Here is a 25,652-nt window from a genome sequence, read left to right on the forward strand (position 1 = left end):
TTATTTCCTTTTCATCTCATGCTTTCAATTTCTCATCCAGAGGTTAGATCTAGTTCCAGTTTACTAGAGGTGTGATGGCCCTGTAGTTCTCATTAGTAAATAGAAAAGAACAATAAGGGGGTAAAAAAAGGTTTTTGTTATCAACTGTCCATCAGTAGGGCCTTCTTCTTATCTACTGCTCATTGCCTAAAGGCGTTTGTTTTACCAAGCTATTTTTATTATTCCACCTTATGTTTAGAGGATTCTTTTGGATATGCTTGGCACTATGCAGGCTTGAGCCTGTAGTTCATTGAACATGGATTACATTAATCCAGTCATTCAGCGTTCCTCAAATCAACAGGTCCTAGTATTTTGTCAGACTAACACTTCAAGCAGCAAAGTAATGGCTTGCTTAGCCATTATTCTTGAATATCTGCAAAGAACTAATTTCTAAAAGGCAACAAAAATTGACTTTTTTCCTCAGTTATTTGAAGAAACTTTAAAGAGCAGCAATTCTAAGTAATATGTTTTTTGTTTTTTAATCTATAAATGGATTTATCAATAAGAGAGGGGTAAAAAGCTGTTACACAAACATTTCTAACTACAGAAAGTATTTTCTGATGTCCTCAGTTAATGCACAGCATTGTTTTTTTTCTTTTTCAGTGATGAAGCTATGAGGAAGGCTGGTGTTGCCCATAATAAGTCCAGCAAAGAGATGGAGAGCCACGTGTTTATGAAGGCCAAAACAAGGGTAAAGTATCTGTTTGTTTCCTGAAGTTATTGGGATGTCAGAAACTTGTAAACCATCCACAGAAATAGCACACCCAATGTGTGTGGTTAGCTGTCAGTCTCTGCTTAGAGTACCTAGTTATGCAAGATTTTGGATTTGTGTGTGTTCCTTTTACCCTGAGGGGAAATGAAGTGTTCTGTGTCCAATACGTGCAGCAGACTGGACTTCAGGCCAAGAGAGCTTTGCTGATACTGCAGCATTTAATGCATATGTGGGACTGTGCTTCATTAAGTCTTATCTAAAGACTTGTATGTAGTGAATTGCATAGAGTTCGCTTTATCTACAGTGTAGATGTAGTCCATCTAACCAGTTTAGTGATCAGGAGAGACTGAGATATCAATAAAAAGGCTGTGTTAGGAGTAAGACACAGGAAATTTCTGTGGTCTCTGTGAAAGTCTGGTTATTGTGTACAATTCTAGACACTACTCAAATGTATAAGCTTCTTTCCTGGGCTTGTGTTATAAGAAATTGGATGCTATTGCTGTCTACAGACAAGACACGTTTGAGATGGAACTTGGTGAAAGTTTTATAAAGCTTATTTATGCCTGCTGAGGGCATTCTCACTGGTGAGTGGGTACTTATAGGAGCAGGGAGACTATCTCAGCACTGTGGCAGATTCTCTCGTGCGTTATGATGCACATTAATTAATTGCTGCAAAGACTGTTTGTCCTTTCACTTCTGGCACTTCTACCAGGTGTAAGTCTTAAAAACAATTAAGTTAATATGTTTAATAATAATAACTTAGCATAAAAAAGTTCTTGTAGTATGAATATGACCTAGTTAAAGGACTGAAGTGAGTCAACGTACCCAATAGGAAATTCTGATCCTTAAGGAAAGAACTAGAATGGATGAGAAATGGAAAATGGATATATTGGTATATAATCAGGTGTACACACTATGTTACTGTTAGTATGACTGTCACAGAGGTTCTTTCCAGTGAATTTTGTGGGCGTTTGGCTTCTTGGACCATCAACCACACTGACCTTCTGGTAAAAAAACATTCCCACTTAGTTCATGAACAGACTACAAGGCCTGTGAGCTTTTAGTTCACTTACAAGGACCAAAGTAAAATCTGGTACATTGAGGAAGAATACTGAAGGACCAGAAAGTCATGGTTGCTCTGTTTTTATTTCCTGTGCTGAAACACTGTTTTTTACCTTTAGGAGGAATATCTTTCTCTTGTGGCCAGACTTATTATCCATTTTCGAGATATCCGTAAGTAATTTTTATCCCAGTGACTGCTCATTGGGGGGGAATAAAAGTAAATCTTCTGGCTTGTATGTGTGGTTCTGCATGTGACTCCTCACAAGTTGCTCCAAAACTTTGCCCAGTAATATACATGCTTAACTTCTAAATATTGTTTCTTTTACAACATCCATCTACAATTGAAGAGTCTTTGAGTGAGAAATTATTTAATGTTACTAATTCTGCACCTTCCAATTTTTTCCTGTATTTGTGCCTTATTTTCACTGTTTTTGTAGTGTTCTGAGTACAAAATTGGGTTATTTAAAGTGTTTTATCTGATTACAAAGATAAAAATACCTTTTTCCACTCCGGTTGTAACAGCTATGATACAGCTGTCTGGGATTATGGGTCTGGATAAATTGTTTGGAGATCTAACTACAGTAGACAGTGATTTTTATTTTTTTTAAAATTACTATGTGGCTGTATTTCTTGGAGAGTGTATTTGAAATGTCAAATCCGTGTGATGATATTAACAAAGGTAATTAATGTGGTGTTCTTTTGCAGACAATAAGAAATCTCAAGCCTCAGTCAGTGGTAAGAGGTCTTTTTATTATTTATTTATTTCCTTCCTTTCTGACTAGAACAGCTCAAAAACCAGGGCTGTGGTGTACTAAGAAGGCTGTGGATTTCCTAGCTGCAATATTACTTATTGGTGGAGGAAAGGAAAGGCTGCACAGTAGTCTTGTGAGTTGTTCAGTGATGAGGGGTGACAGGCCTAGATGGTGCTTTGGATGCAGCCCAGGAGACTTGTTTGTTTGCCTGTTTGTACTCCCGTTAGCCCACAACACTGAGATTCTTGGAAGAACAAGAGCGATTGAAAATAACCTCCTGCTGGGCATCCAGGTTTCTCCCTGTCATCAACTCTGGGTTCCTCACTGTGTTGCATTAGAGGCAATCATTTTGTCTGTGGGATGTGCGCACCACTCTGCCATTTAATTAGTTAGATCTGATCATGTCTTCTGCCTCTGTGCTAATTCTTAAAGCAGTTACACTAGGAAATTAGTACGATGTTCCTAGTGATGATGATGAAAATGAGTACATCATTGGGATTGATTAACATCCCACCTAGACAGTTAAAAACAGTGTAAGTATTCTTAAGGAAGAGGAGGTGTTGCATTCTGTACCGTATGTTCAGTTTTGTCCTTCTGAATTGCCATTCCTTCTTTGACTTCACTTTTCTATATGCCCGGGATTGAGATTGTGAAAATTCTCTTTAAAAGCACTGAATTTATCCTCTGTATAAAAACATGATGTTATGGTGGGAAACTGCATTGCAAAGGACTTCCTCTGGTTTGAGCACTGCTCCTCCTCAGGAGGAAGAGGCCAATAGAATCCACAGTGGGAACTCTGTTCTTCGTGTGCTTTTTTCGAGGTTACAAGTGGTATAGCTGCATGGAGTTTTGTTGGCAGCCTGTTTTGACTTGCATATAAATTCAGAGGTGGCTAATGAGTTCCTTTTGTCTGATATATTTAGAATCTATTTGCAACTTTACAAATCTGAAGCACTTTAAATAATCTTCACTCTGTTTACAGAGAGGCAGAGACCTGCCAGAAGCTTCTTGTGGTCTTGCAGGTAGAGCAGTGAGCGTTAGGTTCTAAGGGTTTGAATCTAGTTGTGGTCTGAAGCCAGCAGATCAGAGAGTGGATTCTGGAAAGCAGAAGATTTTGGGGAGGCAATTGGATGGCTGGCTACATAATGTTTACTGTTTCCTTTGTAGATCCCATGAATGCCCTCCAGAATCTGACTGGGGGTCCCCCAGCAGGGGCACCTGGAATGGGCATGGCTTCCCGAGCTCAAGGAGCACCAATGGCTGGGATGGGTGGCCTTGGCCCAATGGGACAACAGATGAGTCTCCCAGGGCAGCAGCAGCCTCCTGGGACCTCGGGAATGGCCCCTCACGGTATGCCTGGTGTCTCTACAGCTACTCAGCAGAGTAAGTGTTTGGTTTGTTTCAATCACTGAAACAGCTGGATCAGTCTTTCAGTAAATAGCTCTTTTCCACAAGGAGAGGGTACTGAAAGAATTTCATACTGCTGGCTAAATCAGCTGAGGGAACTGTTGGAAAAGTTGATTTCAGACACTGCTACTTACTGGGATAAATGTCTTCCTTAGCATAGAGAGGAACACCCTCTCTTCTACGAGCAAATGCTTCTCCCATCCTCCAAGATGTCAACTTCAGAACTTTGTTCTGTGAAACCCATGTATACTTTCTATGGCTGTTATGCTTCCTGCTGGTGGCCTCTCTGCATATGTTTTCATAGAACCATAGAATATCCCGAGTTGGAAGGGACCCATAAGGATCATCAAGTCCAACTCCTGGCACCGCACAGGTCTGCCCAAAAGTTTAGACCATGTGACTAAGTGCACAGTCCAATCTCTTCTTAAATTCAGACAGGCTTGGTGCAGTGACTACTTCACTGGGGAGCCTGTTCCAGTGTGCAACCACCCTTTCGGTGAAGAACCTCTTCCTGATGTCTAGCCTAAACTTCCCCTGCCTCAGCTTAATACCGTTGCCGCGGGTCCTGTCACTGGTGATAACGGAGAATAGGTCATCTGCCTCTCCACTCCCCCTCGCGAGGAAGTTGTAGACTGCGATGAGGTACCCCTTCAGCCTCCTCTTCTCCAGGCTGAACAGGCCAAGTGACCTCAGTCGCTCCTCATATGTCTTCCCCTCTAGGCCCTTCACCATCTTCGTCACCCTCCTCTGGACACTCTCCATCAGTCTAATGTCCTTTTTGAACTGTGGTGCCCAGAACTGCACACAGTACTCGAGGTGAGGCCGCACCAGCGCAGAGTAGAGCGGGACAATCACTTCCCTCGACCAACTAGCAATGTTTTCTTCAATAGCTTCTATTTCTTAGAGAATTCTGTGGAGACTAAGGTGTGATCCTGTTGTGGTCTTCCAGGTGGCCACGGAGCCATACAATTTCTGCACATTTTTACATTTTTAGTTTGGTTGCTGACTAAATACAGGCAGGGGGCTGTAGAGATAGTAGGCAGTGTCATCAATTCTGTTAATGTACCTGCTCCCTTTGAGGATGCAAAAGTATATGCTGTTAGTGATGGGTATTTTATACTTTAGTGATTATCTTCAATTATTGTGGAGTAATACTGTGTAACTGTCTCTTGTACTGTTTGGCTTTCACGTTTTAAGCGTAGCTTCCCTTCTTTTTAGCCCAACTTCAGCTTCAGCAGATAGCTCAGCAGCAACAGCAGCAGCAGCAGCAATTCCAGCAGCAACAGGTGGCTTTACAGCAGCAGCAGTTCCAGGCCCAGCAGTCAGCCATGCAACAACAATTTCAGGTCCAGCAGCAGCAGGCAGCAGCAGCTGCAGCAGCCCAACAGCAACAGCAGCAACAGCAGCAGTTGCAAGCCGTCCAGCAGCAGCAGCAGCACATGCTGAAACTGCAGATGCAGCAGCAGCAAAACCAACAGCAGGTGATGACAAACAAGAATTACAATGGCAATTGAGGTGATCTGTGATCAGTTACTTGTCAAGTGAGATTTGGCTTGCATGGAAGTACTGAGTATCAGCTCTTCCCGTTATTAATACACTTCCACTTTGGGATAGAACTTCAGTTTAGACTGGCAACATTACATTACAACCCAGAAGGAAGGTTTAACAGTGCAGGTTTTTGGTTGCTTTCTTCTGCCATAGCAATAGAGAACCAAAAACCTTTTTCTCTTTATAAACATCAGGACATTGTTTCATCCTGACAAGAACGGGGGTGTGGTAAAGAACTAAAAGCACTGTATTGTTCTAGAAACAGTGGTTATTTTGTCATTGTGTGAATTACAGATTGGTACTTTTAAAAAATGTGTACTGAGCACTTACATGCATCATCCTTAGGCATAAGAGCAGAAGAGGAAACTTCAGCTGTCATGCTCTTGTGCATTTCTGGTAAATGGCAGTGCTGATGCAGGCTGATTACATTTAAGAAGTGATTCTGAGCCCCTTTGTAAAAGAAAAAGTGATGGACTTCATCTTTGCCTTTGAAAACTATTTTAGCATAGTGAGAAAAGCTTGGAATAGTGAAACCACAGGACGCGCACTATGTGGAGTTGAGATATCTGGAGAGTGAGTTGATAAGAGGTCTGGGCTTTCTATACAGGCTTGAAAACTCAGCCTGTTATATCAGGATTCAGTTTGCTTTTGATCTACGCTATAAAAATAAGGCTGCCATTGCATTGCTGGAAGCTTTAGCATCCTGGCTTTTCCTGCTTTTCAGATGCAACAGCAACAGCAGCAACAGCAACTACAGCGAATTGCCCAAATGCAGCAGCTGCAGGCAGCACAGGCTATGCAGGCACAACAGCAGCAGCAGCAACAACAGCAACAAATCCCACAGCAGCAGCTACCGCAGCAGCCACCTCAACAAGTAATGCAACAGCAGATTCAACAGATGCAGCAGCAGCAGCAACAGCAGCAGCAGCAGCAGCAACAGCAGCAACAGGTTGCTCAGGCACAACAGTCTCAGCTTCCACCACAATCCCAGCCTCAGCCCCAGCCCATGGTATCTCAGGCACAGGCAATCTCGGGACAAATTCCTGGTCAGGTTATGCCTGTTACTCTCACACCACAGCAATTAAAAGCAATGCAGGTAAGGGCTGGTGACCATTTCATTGTTGGTTCATTATGATCCTCTAAAGAAATAAAGTTTCCTTGACTTTTGCTAATAACAAAGTAAGAAAAATGCATAGTTTATTAAGAGATCTATAGTTAGGTTGTTTGAGTATGGTGGTTTTAAAGGTTTATATCTGGACCTGTCAGATGAGAACGGTTTAGTATCAGCGAAGAACCGGGATTCTATAAATGTGTGAAAACCATTTATGAATCTAAAAAAATCACTGCCTTGATTTGTTGTTCTTGAACGTTTGCTTGTTGCTTTGAGGTACCTAGTGCATGTGGCTGGAGCCAGTGTTGGCTCTTTAGCACACTGGCTTTGCTTCTGCTGCCATGTTTAGAGGTTTTGGACAAAATTTAAGATACTAGTACTTCCTGACTTGAAGAGAATGTAGATAAGATGATGGTTTTACTGTGAACGTGTTACTGCTTCATTTTAGAAGCTGAGTCATCCTGTTAATGTTGCAGCTTTTCAAACTGCCGCATTAGTCATGAGTGCTGTGTGCTGTTGAGCAAAAAGCTCGGATGTCATTCTGAAGCCTGCTTTTCTCTGAGCATTGCTGGGGGAGTAGTGGAGTGTCAGCCACTACTGAGAAATTCTTGACCCTCCACGGAATAGATGGAGTATCCACTACGTGCTCCTGCCAATTAAGCTAGTAGTTAGATGTCATGTACATCCCTCTGACTTGTCCTAATGAATGTATAGACATTTGAAATGCTCATCATTAGTATATGTTTAAAATTTAAAATGTTATGCTTGAGAGAAAACATCACATGTAGTTAACTGTGTTTACCTTAAAGCTGAAATATTTAGTATTGTAAGAGGACCTTACAGTACAGAGAAGTTGCAGGAAGTCATCACATCTTGGGTGCACAGTCTGAGAAGGCTGTTCCAAATGTTAAGAAGCATGGGAACTTGCTTTTCTAAGGAAAGTTCATGAAACGCTTCTAGAGGTGGATATGTGAAGCTGATCTTATAGTCTTGTCTCCAAAACGCCCCTTTTTATGAGTATAGTCAAAGCAATTGAAAGAGAAGTGTTACACGCTGATCAGGTACACGTGTTTACTTTGTTCTTTTTATACTCAAGGTAAGAGCTCAGCTGGTCCAGCAGCAGCAGCAGCAGGCAGCAGCAGCAGTACAAGCAGCTCAGGCTCAAGCTGCTCAGATGGGAGCTTCAGGGCAGGTAAGAGCCCTGGAGGCAGTGTCCTTAGGTACAGGCCTGTAGCAAGTGCATGCTAAAGACGAGCATGGAAATGGGTCTCTGGTGGCTTTCTGTTGAGGTCTGATCAGTCATCCCTATACAGAGGGGATATGGGCTTTTATTCTGCTTCCCCTTTGCCTGGACTCAGAGGCAGGATTTCATGGACAACCTCTTTGTGCATGCTATCTGTCCTGAGTAGGTAAGATTGTTGCCTGAAGTGATACACAAACTCACAACAGTAAGAGGGCCTTCTGTGGTCACACTGCAAGTTTGACTGTTGGTTCCTGGAGTGTATCGCCTCTCTTTTTGTTACACTTTCCTAGGTGACTGCTTTGTTGTCAACTGATTTCCATGCTGTGAACCTTTGCCTGCTATCTTAACTCACATGTGATCTACCTTCCATCTCCATGTACCAAGCATAAAAACCAATATAGATAGTGAAATCTCTCAGCACTCCCCTTTCATTCCTTTCATCTTTCATTCATTTTCTGAGTGAAATGAGCTGTAGATTTAGAATGCTCTTGTTCTGGATGTGAATTGTCAAGAAAAAATGGCACGTGTCACAAGTGCAGAGTTACGTTTGGAAAAAAAAAAAAGGCTGGTTGAAAGCTTATTGTCTAATACACTGTTCTTAACCTGCAATACACTTGTAGCCCTAGTGATTGTTCCTTGATGTGTGTCTGGTGTGAAGGAGACACGGGGGAGAAAAACTGGGGATGTCTTGAGCTGAACCTCTCATCCCATTTTCCACAAGAATATGAAATAGTTTTTCATGGTTTGCCTCTGTAGTCTTTCATGCTGAGACATTTTACAGACATGGGTAAGTACAATTATCACCACTTTGTATATGGAGAGACTGAGGCAGATAGATAAAAAGAGGTTGACCAGGATTAATGTCTGGCAATACAGAAAGATCTCTGCCATTTCAGGTATTACACCATTTCCCCTTCATCACACAAGAAATGCTTTAGATTCACTAAGACCATTAGAAGTTTTTACATGGACAAAGGGATAACAATTGGTTCTTCAACATTCATTTCCCAGACCGCTATCAGGAGTAGTGTCTTGTACCATCTTAACTCTCATGTGGCCTACATACTTGGTGGTGGCTAAGTTCTGTTTCTGGTCCTTTTGCTTGAGACAATGTAACACAGGATGTAAAAGCTGAGGAGTGGTAAGTACAGTTGGTGCATCGCTGGCAGTAATGTAGAATTCTTCTACATTTGAAATGCAAATTAAAGCTTTTCTTTGTTTCTTAAATAATTTCCAGGTGAGAGCTACAGGGACTTAGGCTGCCTAAAAGGAGACTTTGACTTCTTTTTTCTTTTTACTAACTTAATGGTGCTCTTTCCAACCTCTAAACAGATGGATTTTGTTTACATAGTCACCTTAATTCTTGTCCCATTTAGGGAATTTATACGCCACTGGCTTAACAGCACAGTGCATTTGAAAAGTTTTGGGTAATAAGATGGTTGACAGCTGTTTTTTGCATTGCAACTTTATTTATAATGAGCAGGGATTGCTCATTATCTATTGTACATGGAGTTTAGAAAACTGCACAGACTTACATTTACATTTGTGCTGTTACAGTGTAAATCTACTAAAATTCACTTGATGCTGTGAAGTCCAATGATTAAACTGGTTTCTTATACTTGTATAACAATTTTCTGTATATAATGTTTAGCTTTAAGTTCATGGTTGTGTACAATATTACAATGCAGCTTTGGCGTTGAGAACATGGTTACATTTTCTTTGATTTATAAGAAGTTTGAGAGTAGATTTCTCTTTGCATTTAGTCCATTTTCCACTAGCACTAGACTTTATTTTAATAAATCTGTCTTGATTTCCTTATTTGGTTTTGGGAAGCTTTTGTTATAAACAAACCCTGTCCTAATACTTGCTTGTTAAACTTAAGCTTGGTCTCTAGGGGCTTTCAGTCTGGGAATTTGGGTTGATGTGCCTGTGTTTTTCCTTTTTCATAAACTTTCTGTTCAGCATTCCTACATAAAAGTAAAAGCAATCCTAAATTCAAAGATGGATACATGTAAGTTTTGAAGTTCTCTGAAGGCATAAAGACACAGGTGAATGTTATCCTGCTTGGATGTCTAGTCCTTACAACTATGTAACTCACAGGTGAAACTGATAAATAAGCAAAATAGTGTCCTAGTGACCACAGAGTGCTACAGAAGTGCTTGGAGCACCAGGAGAAACTCTGTAATCAACTGGAGTTAAGTATTAATAATGTTTAAATTACTGTTCTGCAATTCGTTCAGGTGCTCAGAATGCAAATTGGCTGTTGCTCTTTGAAAAGCAGAGCTGGCCTGCCTTTAGTGGAGTGGTAGTGTCGTGGTATGTGTATATTCCTACCAGAAGCTGCATATTGAAGGAATTCTGAATCCTTGGATTTTAAATGCAAGAAAATTACAGGTTCAGGATTCTAATATTTACATTGCACTTCATTTTTTAATCGGATAATGAGGTTTGTATCTTACAGTGGAGAGATACTCCATTCTTCTGATTGCTTTTTTTTTGAGTAAATTTCTCAATTCTGTAAATCGATTTCTCAATTTCAGTTGTGGAGAAGCATTTGCCTTCAGTTTAAATGTTTCTCAAAAGTACCTGAACACTTCTAGCTGTCTTCCATTTTTAGACTATCTGATGAACTCCTTTGTAGATGCATTGCTTTGCATAAAACAGATGCAGTCTTTAAAATCCGCCTTCCCTGCTGCTTTGTTGAAGGGTGACTGGTTTCATAAATGTAAATAGGCTGGAAGAAGGGAAAAATAAATTACTTTCATCAAGAGAGTGGAATTGGTGTCGTTTTATGTATACACTTCCTTTCCAAAGCACACATTTCAAAAATATGTGAATAAAACTCAGAATTATGTGCATGTGCACACGTTCATCTGGCTATGATACAACAGCTGAAAGCCTTTGAATCGGAATTTGTCCCGCTGGTGTCCAGGTTTGCCAGACAGTTAATATACTTCAAATTTTCATGACCTTGGAGGAAGTGATCTAAATCTGCACACTTTGGTGGTGTGGCATGAAAAATGGGACCAAGATGGGACTTGTGAGTCACCGTAACATCCCTGGGATTTCACACGCTCCAGAGATCCATGTGCATTCACGAGGGTCTGAGATGGGGTGATTGTGCCTGGAAGGATTTATTTTTATTTTTATTTTTATTTTTTTGCCGGCGATTTCCTTTTTTTTTGTTAGGGTTGTGTTGCTTCACCAGCTCTCATGTTGTTAAAGTAGCTCTTCACTGCACTTCGTAGCATCCACCTGTGCTTTGTGCCAGTGCTGGGTTGTTGTGTTTGCTTGTGGTGGCTGTTGCATGCTGTGTGTGTACATGTGCATGTGTGTGTGATGTCTGAAGCGCTCTCATTTGTTTTCCTTTTGAAATCCTGTCTCTGACCATCCCTCTTTGCCTGGATGGAAAGTGACTGCATTGCTCTGATGTTGTGAACTAACAGTTGTGCTGAATTTGACACTTATTTTCTTTATCAGTTATTGCTTTCTGTTTTCAGTCTTGCTATGTTGTATTTAATTTATTTTTAACAATTGTGAGCACATGCATTCTCTGACTCTCTAGAGACATGTTGCTGGCTGCTTCAGTCCATTTGCACAGAACACTAAGCAAGAATGCCCCAAATCATTTACTGAAAGGAGACTTCTTTTAACTCTTAGGTTAGTTAGAGCCTGTGTAGGTTCCTTGGCGATGTATACGCTGGGGAAAAAAAAATAATAAAGCGGTCCAGAGAACTTTACTGTAGATCTTTAAAATATCAAACAGAAGCTCTTTTGCTGATAAGTGAATTATCAAAGTTAGCTGAGTGCTACCTCAAAAATATGCTGTATTTCCCATAAATTTTTATTACTCTAATTGACAGCACCTGTGGTGGAACATTAAAGCCTACCATTACTTAAAATTCATAGATATTATAGATGTATGTGATTAAAACTGTGTGGCTCATTCAGGCTGATGGGTCTGAAAGGCACTTCTGGACACTGCAGAGCAACATCCTAATACTATTTTAGAATAAAAATCCATTCTAATGCTAACCTGCAGTATTTGTTCTAAATGATTGTGCTTTTAGGGTGTGCTCAGTCTATACAGCTGAAGAATCAAATAATGCAAGAATGAGCTCAAAGCATGTTATGGGCTCATAACAAAAAGTCTTAGTGTAGCTTAGCAATAGAGGAGTGGGTGTTTGTCAAAGTTACAGAAATTACAAGGAAATAATTGACTTATTCTGTGGGGTGCAAAAGGAAGGAAATAGCTTTTTCAAAAATAAGTCCTTTTTGTTGTCCTGGTGTTATAGTGTCATAGGTTAATCTGAAATTTTGCTCGCTGTTGGACAGCTCACTGGAGCATTGCTGGTAGCAGTTGCTGCTGAACTGTCTGCCAGAGTCTTTTAGAATGGAAGGTGGCACACGCAAATACTCCGAAATCCTGTGAGTCCAACGGTGTGGGAAGGTGCATCAGAAACCTATGGCATTATAGAGACGAAGAAGCTTCTTAGATGGAGGAGTCTTGACAGCTGTCTTGGAGAACTTAACTCTAAGAATTCTAGAAATTCAACATGTCAGTCAAAATTAGGAAAAACCCTTCCTGCAAATGATAGCTTTGTCAGCCCTCGACCTACAAATCTACCTATCAGCACTACTGAGATATCTAGAATTCATTAGATGTTTTCTAAAAATGGATAGAAAAGGTGTAAAAAGGAGTTTGATTTATAAGCTAGCATGTTAGGTTAACCTTTAGAGAAAAGCTCACTAACCTTCCCTTCATGCTCCCCCTCCCCCTAATTCCTGGAGGTTGCATGTGCTTCTCATCCTGCCAGTGCACTGCATTTCTTGTTTTGCGATTACTTTTGTCTGTTGTCCCTCTGTCCTCAAAGATGATCACCGCACCTATGGCCCGAGGTGGGATGCAAATAAGACCACGGTTCCCGCCTACCACCGCAGTGTCTGCTACACCGCCAAGCTCCATTCCTTTGGGCGGACAGCAAATGCCACAGGTATTTACTGAGTCAAAGCACATTGTGTCAGGTATTGCACAAAGCATTCGATACGTGATTGTGTAGCACTTGCTTTCAAGCAAGGGGAAGTTCACTTTTTCATGGAACAACTAACTTGCTGGTGTTAGGGTGTTGGGCTCTTCAGGTTTTTCCTGGATTCTTTTTTGGTTTAAACAATACGTTTTCTGATAGCATGGGTTATCAAATAAAGCATTGCTAAAGTGGCGTAGATCTTTATTTTAGCATTTAGAACGTTTAAATGTTTATAACTGATTCAAGTCACAGATTAGAGCTTCCAGGTTTCTGTTTAGTCTTTGTTGAAATTCCACAATGAATGTGCATTTTGGAGAGTCTCCAGAAGTGTTGCAAGTCAGTACTGCAGTGTAGTGATTGGGTTCTGTCTTGGACCTTACTTACCATGTACTCGTGCTCTTTACAGGTGCTTCTTTCATTAATAGTAAACTTGGCTTGTTTCAGTTTGAGTAGCATCTTGGCATGTAATCAGGGACCAAGAAAAATGGAACTATTCTCTTCCTTCGCAGTTGTGAAGGAGGAACTACCAAAAGGGCTCCACTGGTACCTGTATTAAAGAAGAACCTGTGTAGGAAGGCTGTCAGCACCTAGCCAGGTGTTGCTGGAAGATGCTTGAGGTCAGTGTACTGCATCTGCATGGTGTAGGTCCTGATCTTCTGAAGACCTCACAGCCATGTTCAACAACCAAAATCTTTCATTTGAGGGACAGCAAGAGGAGAGCAGGAGTGGGGAGAACTGGACTGAAATAGAACTGAGTTCTTACCAGTTTTACTACTTAACACTGCTGCCTTTTGCTCATAGGTTTCTTTACTTTTGCATTTTTGCTTATTTCTGTTGCATCAAGTTTAGTAGGCACAGCCTTTTCTTGTCAGGTGTTTGCTAATGTAGATAATGTGATCAGAAAGATTCTGCAGACCTAAGCAAGCACGTCCATCATTTCTGGTTTCAGATGGTCACTCATTTCTATCCAGGTAACTATGTTAACTGAAATAAAACCCAGACATAGCTGTTGAATCAAAGGAGAATTTACTTTGAGCTTTGTTTGCTGTTGCAGTTTATGTACACTGAGACAATCACCTCCAGTATGAAGTATTCATAGTCTTATTTGGACTGACAGTGAGGCCTTCTGATGGATATTTAAGTATTAGATTGGCTTATATTTGAGGCATAACAGAAGGGCTCTAGTTAAAGCGTTCAGTGCTGTAGGCTGACCTTTTAGTGCTGTCATGTCTGTGGTTGTTGAGGAGCTTTGATTTCTGACACCAGGAGAATCAGTGAATAAGGAGCATGCCAAGGACTGAGAAAATGTTGTAGAAAACCAACTAAAGAAGGCAGAAGAAGAAAAACTTATTTATGAAAATGGCTCCTAAACATGTGGTAGGATAAGCGAGTAAGTCATCGTTTTATGTTAGTGGGAAGCATTGTTCTAAAGACTGTCTGACGTGCCATGCAATTGATAGCTCTGGATCTGTGTGAATCTCTAGTGCTCCGTGCCAAAACATTTTGTCAGGTTCCAAGTGAATCAGAATTTAGAAATGTTATTTGTGCCTCTTTAGTTTTGTAAATGCTTAAATAATATTATCTGTTGGATATGTTTAATTACCTTGTCATCAGAGCTCTTGAAGCTGTTCACAATAGGAGACAAATGGTTGTAGCTTACATCTGGTTATTATTCATCTAAGACTCTGTCATCTCTGACTACAGTATTAAAAAGTCTTTAGACTTCATGATAGGTGGTTCTGAATGTCCTTTCACTTTAGATGAGACTCTTGGTATTACACTGAAGAATCTCTTTCACCAGAAGAACCAGATGTTATATCCATATTGTTGGGCTATTTGTTTTTATCCCGTATGACACACTTCTTGTCTGTCCTTTTAACATGTGGCTCAGTTAATTCTGCAGTGGTTTCTTTTTGTTCAGTTGGTTCTTGATTTCTTTTGCTATTAGATTTTTTTTTTTCAAGAAAAGAATGTACTTACCGATATGTCATTGTATTCCATAATCTCCTGGTCTTTTAAATTGGCAGAAAATTATTTTTTTTTTCTTAGCTGAAGTTTGCTTTTGCCTGAATAGTTACCATACATGAACTACATTCGTTATTAGTCCTTGAACACTAAGGAAAAAAAAAAAAAGTTCAGTACTTTTTGAACAGCTAAGGAAAGTTTCCTACACAATATTTGTATTGGTCCAAGAAACCTACTGATAGGAATTTTGAAAGGTTAATCTAATAGCTTTTGTTTTAGCAATTAGATGACTGATGTATTAATCCCAATCTCTCTGTTGTATTCCTAGTGTCAAAACCTCCAAGTTCTACCTACAAATCTATTGAAGTCTGCATTAGTATGGACTTCCAATTTATGGTTGGTGCAGAAATCTTCAGCAAACTGAAAATCTAGGGAAAAAGTCAAGCTGATTTAAATATTAAAATAAAGCAAGGGATGTTGTCCTGACTGGGAATATAGAAACCAGTATCTGAATTCTTTTGGAGCTCTGCAGAGGTTTTGCTTTGTTAAGCAAAGCAACATAATGGTGAACTTTAAACCCAGTTTGCTACAGAGTAGGCAAGGCTGTGCTTACCGGCTTAACATTGAAACTGTAAGTACAGTAGTTTAAAATGCTTTCTAGATTTTTACTTTAGATTAAAAGTGTTTCTGCTTTTCCTCAGTATTACCCATTACTTCCTTGTTGCAGTCTCCTTTTCCTTGCTTTTGGTTTCTGCATATTGTACTGGCTTCCTACTGAGAGTCTCTGAAAAACTTCCTAGCGCTGTCTACTGAGTGCTGTTCCTTGCCTGATACTCAGTTAAGTGGAGGTAGGCCTTATAGCTAAGTTTATCTTCCAGCATGTTACTCTAAACACTAAGAATAGCTTTGATTTAGTGAATATTATTGAGCGCAAAACTTTGTCACGCAAGCCTAAATAAGTTTTGGGCAGAACTTCAAGGATAGGTTTTGGTGTTGTGATCAGGTCACTGCAGGGTTGCTTCATGTTCAGTGGGCTGTGGTAGCTGTCCATGAATGTGCGTTTAGATGCATAAAACCCCATCCTTCATTGAAAAAATACCAAGTTGCATTACCTTCTATATGTTGAAGATGGAGGGTATACAAATGGTCCAGTAACCATGGTTTAACTTTGGAGTTAAATGAGGACCTAAATGAATTTATTGAGGCTAAACTTCCCTCACTCTCATTCTCCCTCCTTGTTAGTGGGAGTCGGTTGTAAAGAGCATTCCCTAGAAGTTGAAATTTCATTAAATTGTTATATTCTCAATGCGTATCCCGGAAACAATGTGGAAGTCTAAAGCTGAAGGTATCTTTAGATCTAAACCATACAAAGACATCTGAAATGATTGTGTAGCAAATTAACTGCTTTCGAAGAAAAATCAGGCAGTAAGTTTGGAACTGCATACTTACTTCTGAGTACAAGTTTTTGAAAGTATCACAGTTTTATGTGATATTAGATGTTAGCCTTTAGAGTTCTGAAATGAAAGCAGCAGAGAGCAAACCTCTTGCAAGAAGGAAAGTTGTTTGCCTCTGCATGTACTTAATGAGAAGAGGTAATGCTGTTAAAAAGATGACAGCTCTAATGTATTTTATGCTTATGTATGCATCGGGTGCTGTATGTTCTTTTCTTTGCTTTTCTGCAACATTTGTAAACTAATGTGAAGGGACCTTGGTGTTGAAGTAGATACAGAGGCTTCAGTCGGGGCAAAAACCTTAATGCAATCTTTTTTGTTCCTTCCTTCCTTCCTAAAACACAAGGATTTAAGTTTTCAGAAGTGATTTTATGTAACCACCTTGAGACACTTTAAAGGTGCATGGTTTTCAAGAAGTTTTCAAGCTAAACCACTCAAAAGTGATCTTAGTTTGACGTGATGAAAATGGGTACAGCATCTCTGTGGGTAAGTTCTAAATCACTTGCTATTTAGAAGAACATTAAATAGAATTGTAAAAAAAAAAAAAAAAAAAAATGCAGGGAGTACTCTTTGGAGTGTTCATCCTAGCTTCTTCATGGTGCTGAGGTAGTTGGTTTCTGTAGGAAGCAGATCGTGCTTTTCAGTCTCAGAAATATTTTTCCAACTGCTGAGGAAACACAGGTTGTTAATGAATCTTGTTCTGGATGTTATTTTTGTAGAGGAGGTTGGGAAGGTAACGGAGCTAATGAAGTTTTTTGGAAAAAAAAAACAGAACAAAACATATATTGCAGGCTGTATTTGATTTTGAACTGTGCTGTAGTTAACTAGTATCTTCAAGTTTATATCTTCAAGTTTAGTAGTTTTACATTTGCACCTAGCTGAGGATTGCTTGGGCCCATTGTTTATGTTTTTCTTACATAGCTGTAGTGTGATATTCCATGCAAAGCATATCATGTCACATTCAGTGTCCTCTGGAAACAGTTGGATGATTTAGGTGAATAGGTAATGACTGGAGGACAGCAACAAACTTACAGTGCCCATGAAGTGTTTAGGGCTGGTAGGGGACCTCTGCTTAAAAACAGTTTATACTGATAGAAAGAGTTGTTGATTCATAAAGGTGCCAATTGAGGACTTACAGAATGGATGCGTCAGTTACTGAGTCACAATACGTGGCCTTATAGGCTAATGTAACTGATGACCTAAGGCTACATACATAAAAACATAAGAATTCTTTATGTGCTTTATGCTTACGTAATATCTGCATCACTATACCATGTTTCTGGCTGGTATAGGATGTTTTTTGTTTCTTTTTAGTTGATGAAGGGTAAAAACGACCATGAAATGAACATATGTGAGTGGTTGGTGTAATCTGAGCGTCATCTGGCTCTTGCACTTTATAGTGTGCAGAATAAACTTAATTGTTGCCTGGAGTTTGGTGCTGTTCTGAAAATTCCTTATTTGTCTTTTTGTTCTTTAGGCATACCTTATCATTCTCCAAAGGTCAGAAAGCTGCTTCACACTTTTCCATCCAGACATTCCACCCAGATTTGCAAGCTGTATATTTAAACAACATGGTGGTGGTTTGGTTTACTTAATTGTTCTTCTTTCCTCTTGAAGAAAACCACTTGAGAAGCTACAGACAAGTTTGACAGACCTTTGAAGGCTGTAATGAAAATACCAAAACAAGAAGTTTTTTTTAATGGCTGTTAATTCTCAAGTTAGAACTGTCTTTTTTCCCTGCTCTTCTTTACCCTATTTCTAATAAAGCACAAGTTTTTCAGATGGCACTTCTGACGCTTTAACTGCAACATGTTGGTTTGGGAAACGAGAAACAGTTATCCCATTGCATGCAGTTTTAATGTTTATTTCTAGTGAAGTCGATATGAAGTAGTGCCATAATATCCTCGAGAGATACAGGTGAGACTGTTTCATTGTGGAGAACAGGAAACTAACACTTTCATTTTTTGTAGGGCTGAAGATATGCTTCTCTCCATAGATAAAACCTTTAATTTAGGTTCCCTTCATCAACTCCCTTTTGTTGTTGTTGATCTTATTCTTTTTCCTTGTTTCAGGTGAGCCAGAACAATATTACCATGATGTCATCCCCATCTCCTGTCCAACAAGCTCAGACACCCCAATCAATGCCTCCACCACCACAGCCACAGCCATCTCCTCAACCAGGCCAACCGACGTCTCAGCCAAACTCAAATGTGAGGTGAGCTAGACTGTAACTTTTGAAGACCTTTGTCAAAGCCATAAAGGTGAAGAGGTGAAGTTTTCAGAAGCATTCAACGTGTCATAGCAGTGCTTACTAAAAGCATATCTGTTTGCAGGCTGATCATGCTTCCTTGTTAGACTCTTGCAGATTTTATTTTATTTTTTTTTTCATTTTTAAAATTTATTCTTATTTTTCAGCTCTGGTCCAGCTCCATCACCCAGCAGCTTTCTTCCCAGTCCATCTCCACAACCATCCCAGAGCCCAGCAGCTGCACGAACACCTCAGAACTTTAGCGTCCCATCCCCAGGTCCTTTAAACACTCCAGGTAAATGACCTGAGGTCTATAATGCAGACCATGAATTGGGGTATATTTTGATAACAGGTTTTTAGGAACTATTACAGTTACTATTTGGCATGACCAAAGCTTTAAAGAGCTTTGATAAACAGCTACAGCATCGCAAGTAGTGAGCATGTTGTATGTATGATGTTACACAACATGAATATCGAAATCAATTGAAACCCATTTTCTCATCACTGAACCTATATAGTGGGTTTTTCCAACTTCCCCATTGTTTAGAAAGAAAGTATGGTACTTTCTTTAATTGAGCAAGTTTTTAGAATCGTAGTGATGCCTTGGTTCCATGCAAAAAGGAGCCCTTAGCAATGGTGTGAAGTTGTAAAGGACATAACCACTTAATGACTGCTTTCCTCTAAAACACCTTCCTAGGTGTACTGTGACACTTGTGCACTTCTCTGCCCTGGTTGTAATAAACACTTCCTGATACTGTGAACTGAAGTAACATACTGTCTCCTTCTCATACCAGTGTTGTATGCTCTGCAGATGAGAAAGCATGGGCTTAAGGAATGCTGCAGCAAATTCGGTGTTGATGTAGTGTTTAATGCACCAGAGTGAGGCAAAATGAGGACCTAGGAAATAGGTATATGAAAATGTGGACCTTTTCAGGAAAAAAAAAAAGTAATAAATGGGAGTTGCTGTTCTGTCTGTAACATCTGCTGTCTGACATAATTTCTCCAAAAAGATGAGAGGGCTGGACAAGCACTTAAACTTTGACGCGCATCCAGTTGTGGATTTATGTATTTGACCTGAGCTATGCTTTGAGTTTCTGCATCTCAAATCTAGAGTCTGAAATGTGAGAATGCTGTTCTGCACTATCTTTTATCATCCATGTGACATGCAGTCTTTACTTCTTGGCAGGAAATCCAAACTCTGTCATGAGTCCAGCCAGTTCTAGCCAGTCAGAGGAGCAACAGTATCTGGAGAAACTCAAACAGTTATCAAAATACATTGAGCCACTCCGTAGGATGATCAATAAAATAGATAAAAATGAAGGTGAGGTTCCTTGTATTTAGTCATGTGTTTCTCTGTCAACTCTCTCTTCTGATGGAAGAGCAGTGCATTGCCTTTTTGTGATGGTTTCTATTCCAGGGATTGAAAATGACAGTGACAGTTACTCTTTCTTCCCCAGGACTGTAAAGATTTTACTGTGAAGAGTGGGTAAAATCCTCATCCTTAAATTCCCACCAGTTTTCCTTCACTTCTGATGTTTTTGGGACACATTCTGTTAGAGCTTATGCAATGGGTATACTTATGGTGAGATGAAAGATCATTGATCCTCACTGCTTTCTTCAGTGATGGCTAATGTTTTCACTTCTAGCAGCATCCTGTATTTCTGTCTGCAAGTGTGAAAGCTGTTCTTGTAGTCAATGTTTGAGTCTCTGATATTATTTCAGATAGGAAGAAGGACCTGAGTAAAATGAAGAGTCTCTTAGATATCCTGACTGACCCTTCAAAACGGTAACTTTTTTCATTTTGTCTGGACATCAGTTCCCTAACTCTTCCAGGAATGTATTGTTCAGTATCCAGCCATGTTGGCATTAAAGTTGTTTGGGGGGCTCAGGCCCCCAGAAACACGTAAGTTGAATTGACTGTTTTGTGATGATGGACTTTCTCCTCTTCTGCAGATGCCCTCTGAAGACACTGCAGAAGTGCGAAATTGCTCTGGAAAAGCTGAAGAATGATATGGCTGTGGTACGTAATGCTTTGCTTTAGCAAAAGATAAGTGATTAATTTTTATGTTGCTTATGCCATTACAACTTCAAGTAGAGTTGAACAGAATAAGAAAATGGGGGCAAAAATGGGCAAGCTTCACATAAATCACCTTGTAGGTGAGCTTTCAAATTCTTGTGTTCTGTGCAAACACTTGAATAATTCTTTCTATGAATTTTTGCAGCTGATTTCAGGACAGACTTCTGAAAGTGGAAAATGCAGACTTTTTAATGTTACCGCATGCAGTTTTGAGAATTGTTTGTGTTTTATGCATTGGAAGTTTACTGCTGTAAAGTTGTAGAGATGTTTTTATCTTTGGTGACTATTAAGAGAAAATGTGGTCCTTTTGTGTTTTAGCCTACTCCACCTCCTCCCCCAGTGCCCCCCACCAAACAGCAGTACTTGTGTCAGCCACTTTTGGATGCTGTCTTGGCCAACATCCGTTCACCAGTCTTCAACCATTCCCTTTACCGTACGTTTATGCCGGCTATGACTGCAATTCATGGCCCGCCGATCACGTATGTATCACTAACCAGATGTTTTTATTAAATGTTTGTTTTTTAAGGAAAAAAAATATTTGTTCAAACTGTTGAAAGAATGGATGGGTTTATGGCAAGGTGTGAGTTGTACCTTTTTCCTTTTTACACCTGTAAAATATCTGACAAATGTGGTGTTGGTATAATGTTTTCACCTAGGTCTTTTGTGTACCGTGTTTTACATAGGGCCCCAGTTGTCTCCCCTCGAAAGCGGAAATATGAAGAGGATGAAAGACAGACCATACCGAATGTCTTACAAGGGGAAGTTGCAAGGTTAAATCCTAAATTCCTGGTGAACCTGGACCCCTCCCATTGCAGTAATAATGGCACCGTTCATCTTATATGCAAGATAGGTAAGTGAGAAGACACAAAGGGCTGAATTCAGAAAGAACTGTTGATCTTGATTCTAGAAATCTGAAGAAGTTTTTTTTTGCTTAGTCTTGAATTTTGCCAACCTGTGACTTCTGTGTGAAGTCTGTAGTTATCAGTGTTATAGAACAGCTTAATCATGACATTCTATACAATTCTGCTTCAGGGAATGCCTGGAAATTTCATTTATGCTAAACAATCCTTTCCTCGTAATGAGGGTTGAAATCAGTAAACTCATGTAGTGTCTAGAAAATTACTTATTGCTAGCAACAGTCTTGATTCTTGACTTGATTTATGCTGATATGTGAGAATTGTTCTATCTCCAACAAGTCGGATGGAGAAATGGTGAGTTAATCTTTGGAAGGGTCTATCTCAATTTGTACTAATGATGACTGACAATGATGTATGTTTGAAAAAGGAACTCAGATCACAACTTTGTTGTTTCTATCTCAGCTGAGTAAGAAGAAAGTGTTACTGTCTATGAACTTGTTTTCCCCATTGGAATCCAAAAGCAAAACAGTTTTTTTCCTCCCATTGTTTGAGAAATCTGAACTGTTCTCATCTTAATGTTAGTACAGAAGGCACCTAATTCTCAAAAATGAGGTGTCTAATTTAGTGAAGGTCTGCTAATGAAATGACTGGCAGCGTGCAGAAATGCTTAAGAGATGGAGCGGTGTTTTGCCAGGCTTTCCTTCCAAGAAATTGTGTTGTTAAAGTGAACGATGAGATTGCTGTACAACAGAAATGGAAAAGTACTCCTTGGTTCCTTCTTGGGGCTCAGAGGCTAGAAACCATGTTGAATGATGTATGAAAAAAATGTAAATACAGAAAAACATGCTTTATTCTGATGGGAAGTGTGCTTACATTCTAGATGACAAGAATCTTCCAAACGTCCCGCCACTACAGCTCAGCGTTCCAGCAGACTATCCTGATCAGAGCCCTCTGTGGATAAAAAACCCTAGACAGTATGGTATGAGGATGCTAGCATGACATTTTGGGGGCATGTGTATGTAGTAGTGTTGGGGAAATGTGAGGACTGTGTGTGTGTGTGTGTGTGTGTATATTTATAACTCTATCCATTATCTTCTTTTCCAGCAGCCAATCCCTTCTTGCAGTCAGTGTATCGGTACATGACTTCAAAACTATTGCAACTTCCAGACAAGCATTCAGTCACGGCACTCTTAAACACCTGGGCACAAAGTATTCGCCAAGCCTGCCTCTCTGCTGCATAACATCTCACTTTCTAAATCATGATTCAAGAAATAAGGTCTTGAAAGCTGGCCTTTTCCACGTGCCATTGGAAAACCACAGGCATTTTGGGGAGGTTACTTCAGAAGAAAGAAGCCTTATGTTGTTTTGTTTCTAGGTGTCGGGTTCAGTAGAGAACCTGGTGTTAGATTTAGCTTTCATGCTTTTTATCTTCTGCCTCTGTGGACTTTTGCCAGCATTTTCAAATATACAAAATGTGTATATATGGTTCTTGAGACTGTATTAGGAGGAGTTCTTATTGTCTTCTTAGAGAAGAAATTATTTGTGGACTTCCATCAGGGAGTCTGATTGATAAAAGAGAAAGCAGGGAGAGAATGCTCTAATTTGCTTCAGTTTGCAGAGTGCCAGTATTCCTTTCACGTTGTATGTTTTGTGACCTGATGCCACCCCAGAAATAAATAAGCTGCAGCTAGAACGTGCTTGCAAACTTCCTAGTTTTGGAAGGAATCTTTTGCCTATTAGCTTTGCCCAGGGATGGGATAAATTATAGCCTTTTAAGGACATCCCTCAAATATGTGAGATAAATCTGGGTAATTATGTTGGGGGAGAGGGGAGACAAAATAGAAGAAAAAATATTTTAAGGCTTATTTTAAATGCTACTTTGTATAAATGGTTTTTGGTTAGCATGGACCACGTTTCTCTTGCTCCAAAAATGAGGTGATCAGAAAGAGGAGATATTAGTGTGCACACTGACTTCCCCTGTAAGTATATGTGTGTAAAGGTGGTGGTGGTGGGGAAACAACAGTTTAAAGCTCTAGTACCAGAAATCAATCCAGCAGGCTTGTAGCTACATGTTGTCTTTTACTGATGGAATAGAATCAATCTCTAAGGCATCTGGCTTACCTGGGGGAGTTGATGCAGTTTAGTGGAAATGCTTCCATAATACATGGTATTTTTTTTTTGAGAGTGAAGGAAGAAACAGGAGCTGAACTGACAACTAATATTTTGTGCCTTGAGCAATGATGGGCACTCAAGCTGGTCACCAGCTGCTATATGGTTGGGCACTTCTAATGAAAACACTTGCCATGAGTAACTATAAATTCATGCATAGTGTGATTGTTTTTTTTCCCCGTTCTTGTAATTTGTTCACTCTTAACTTCCTAGTGCAGAAAAATTTCAAATTTCAGATTTTCCCATTACATCCTGCTCCACCTCCCTGTACTGTGCAGCAAACCTTAAAGAGTAGCTGGACTCTCTTACAGTAGTGTCATGAAATTGCAATGACCTTTGTAAATCTGTGTGATGTCATCACTTCTGGGATGTTTTTTAAATGTGGGTACTTAGTAAGCACTGACTGAGGCAGCAGAATGCTATCAGTATTTTGTACATGAACTAATGCATTACCTGTTTGTTTCTATTGTAATAAATTTATTATTATTCCTGTGTTGGATGCTAACATTATATGGCTCTTCCCATGTTGATCCTCAGATACCAGTTCTGTTGCATCCATTGGATGATGGTTACTTTGTTCTATGGTAAGTGAAAACTCATACACTTTGAAGGTCAGGAGAAGAAATCATAAATGGCTCTTCATTCCATGCAGCACTATCTCTACTGTCCTCATAGTGAATTGGAAGACCTGGTCAAGAGATTAGTAATGGTGTCTACAAACAAAAGATATAGCTTTTTAACAGGTACTGTTACATGACTGCCTTTTTGCAGCAAAAGAACCAGTGGCATCAATCCAGTTCTTGTGGAGAGATGTTCATGTCACAAGAGCTTTGTCTGGTTATTGTAATACACAATTGTCATAACCCAAGAAATGAGGATGGAGACTTTTTTTAAGCTATTGCTATGGTCTAAAACAGACATTTATAGCATTTGTTTCTTAATTTGGTTAAGACATACCTGGAAATGGATGCAAAACATACTATAAATGTCCCTCAGGTTTACAATACTTCCCTTAGTGCAGTTTTCAGAACTGTCATTGTGGTTTTCCTTCAAACAAGACATAAGTTGTTATACTGAGAGGTCGATGTGGGGTGGGCATCCTACCGTACTGCAACATTTCACTTGGGAAATAAATATTGAAAACTGGAAGTTGGTCATGTTCCTGCAGCACATCAGGTTAATAGCTTGTTATCAACATAGATGGGTTTCTTTTCTGTTGATGGGCGAACTGTCATAAGCTGGCATAGATCTTAATAAATAAATGCAATGTTATTCCCAAATCCTTGGAAAGGTGCACCAAATCGGGAATAAATTATCATTAATGTTTGGGTGCTTTATCAGCTGTCAGGGGCACAGTGATTTCAAAATTCAATTCAGAAAATGCATGTTATGAACAATTCAGGGATTCATACCTTTCAGAAATAGACAAGTATGTTGTAAAATCAAAAATACAGAAGCCTGATCCTTTCATTTTTTGAACAAATGGCATACAAAATGAAGTCATAATCAGACTTTACTTGAAATGAAGTGGTAATAGCAGCTGAAACATTTGTTGTAAAAATACAGTGTAAAAGGTCAAAGCAGTCGTAAGGAAACAAGATGAAGAATAAGAGTGTTGAATTCAAGAACGTTTTGAAGATGGCTTCTTTGAATAGCACGAGTTCTCTGTTTCTCAACAAAGTTGTTCGCTAGTTTCTTTCATTGGTGGCAAAATTGCCTTTTTTATAACAGGCGCTGGGTGGCTATCGATTTGATTGCTAAATAAATGTTATTGTGATTGCCTGAAACCATTTCCTTTTCAATTAGAAAAGTAGTAAGTTAGAGTTCTTGTCCTACTGCTGAGCTCATTTGATTGTGTGGTAGCGTCCTACCTGGCTGATTAGACTTTCAGCTTCAGTGAGAACTTTTTACCCCATAAAGTTTTGTTGTTTTGAATTAATGCAATTTTTTTCTTCCTGGAACCAAGGATAATGTGGTGTCGGCT

At 39.6% G+C, this 25,652-nt stretch overlaps 1 protein-coding gene across 3 annotated transcripts in view; it reads left to right on the forward strand.

The window, feature by feature from the left end:
• MED15 (mediator complex subunit 15) overlaps positions 1 to 24,160 on the forward strand; it is a 36,614-nt gene extending 12,454 nt beyond the window's left edge. For 2 of the 3 annotated variants that reach the window (XM_083803868.1, XM_083803867.1), the window contains exons 2-18: positions 643 to 730; positions 1,933 to 1,984; positions 2,519 to 2,548; positions 3,733 to 3,948; positions 5,191 to 5,453; positions 6,245 to 6,616; positions 7,728 to 7,823; positions 12,749 to 12,868; positions 18,390 to 18,532; positions 18,733 to 18,860; positions 19,752 to 19,886; positions 20,288 to 20,351; positions 20,519 to 20,585; positions 20,961 to 21,121; positions 21,326 to 21,492; positions 22,380 to 22,478; positions 22,604 to 24,160. In XM_083803868.1, coding sequence (XP_083659994.1) covers positions 653 to 730; positions 1,933 to 1,984; positions 2,519 to 2,548; positions 3,733 to 3,948; positions 5,191 to 5,453; positions 6,245 to 6,616; positions 7,728 to 7,823; positions 12,749 to 12,868; positions 18,390 to 18,532; positions 18,733 to 18,860; positions 19,752 to 19,886; positions 20,288 to 20,351; positions 20,519 to 20,585; positions 20,961 to 21,121; positions 21,326 to 21,492; positions 22,380 to 22,478; positions 22,604 to 22,740 — 2,328 coding nt within the window. In that variant the 5' untranslated portion in view covers positions 643 to 652 and the 3' untranslated portion in view covers positions 22,741 to 24,160. The remainder of the gene's footprint in view (positions 1 to 642; positions 731 to 1,932; positions 1,985 to 2,518; positions 2,549 to 3,732; positions 3,949 to 5,190; positions 5,454 to 6,244; positions 6,617 to 7,727; positions 7,824 to 12,748; positions 12,869 to 18,389; positions 18,533 to 18,732; positions 18,861 to 19,751; positions 19,887 to 20,287; positions 20,352 to 20,518; positions 20,586 to 20,960; positions 21,122 to 21,325; positions 21,493 to 22,379; positions 22,479 to 22,603) is intronic. The other variant, XM_083803869.1, reaches the window with a different exon arrangement.
• The last annotated feature ends 1,492 nt before the right edge of the window (positions 24,161 to 25,652 follow it).

This window comes from Anser anser (assembly GCF_964211835.1).
Source record: "Anser anser genome assembly, chromosome: 18".
Lineage (NCBI taxonomy): Eukaryota > Metazoa > Chordata > Aves > Anseriformes > Anatidae > Anser > Anser anser.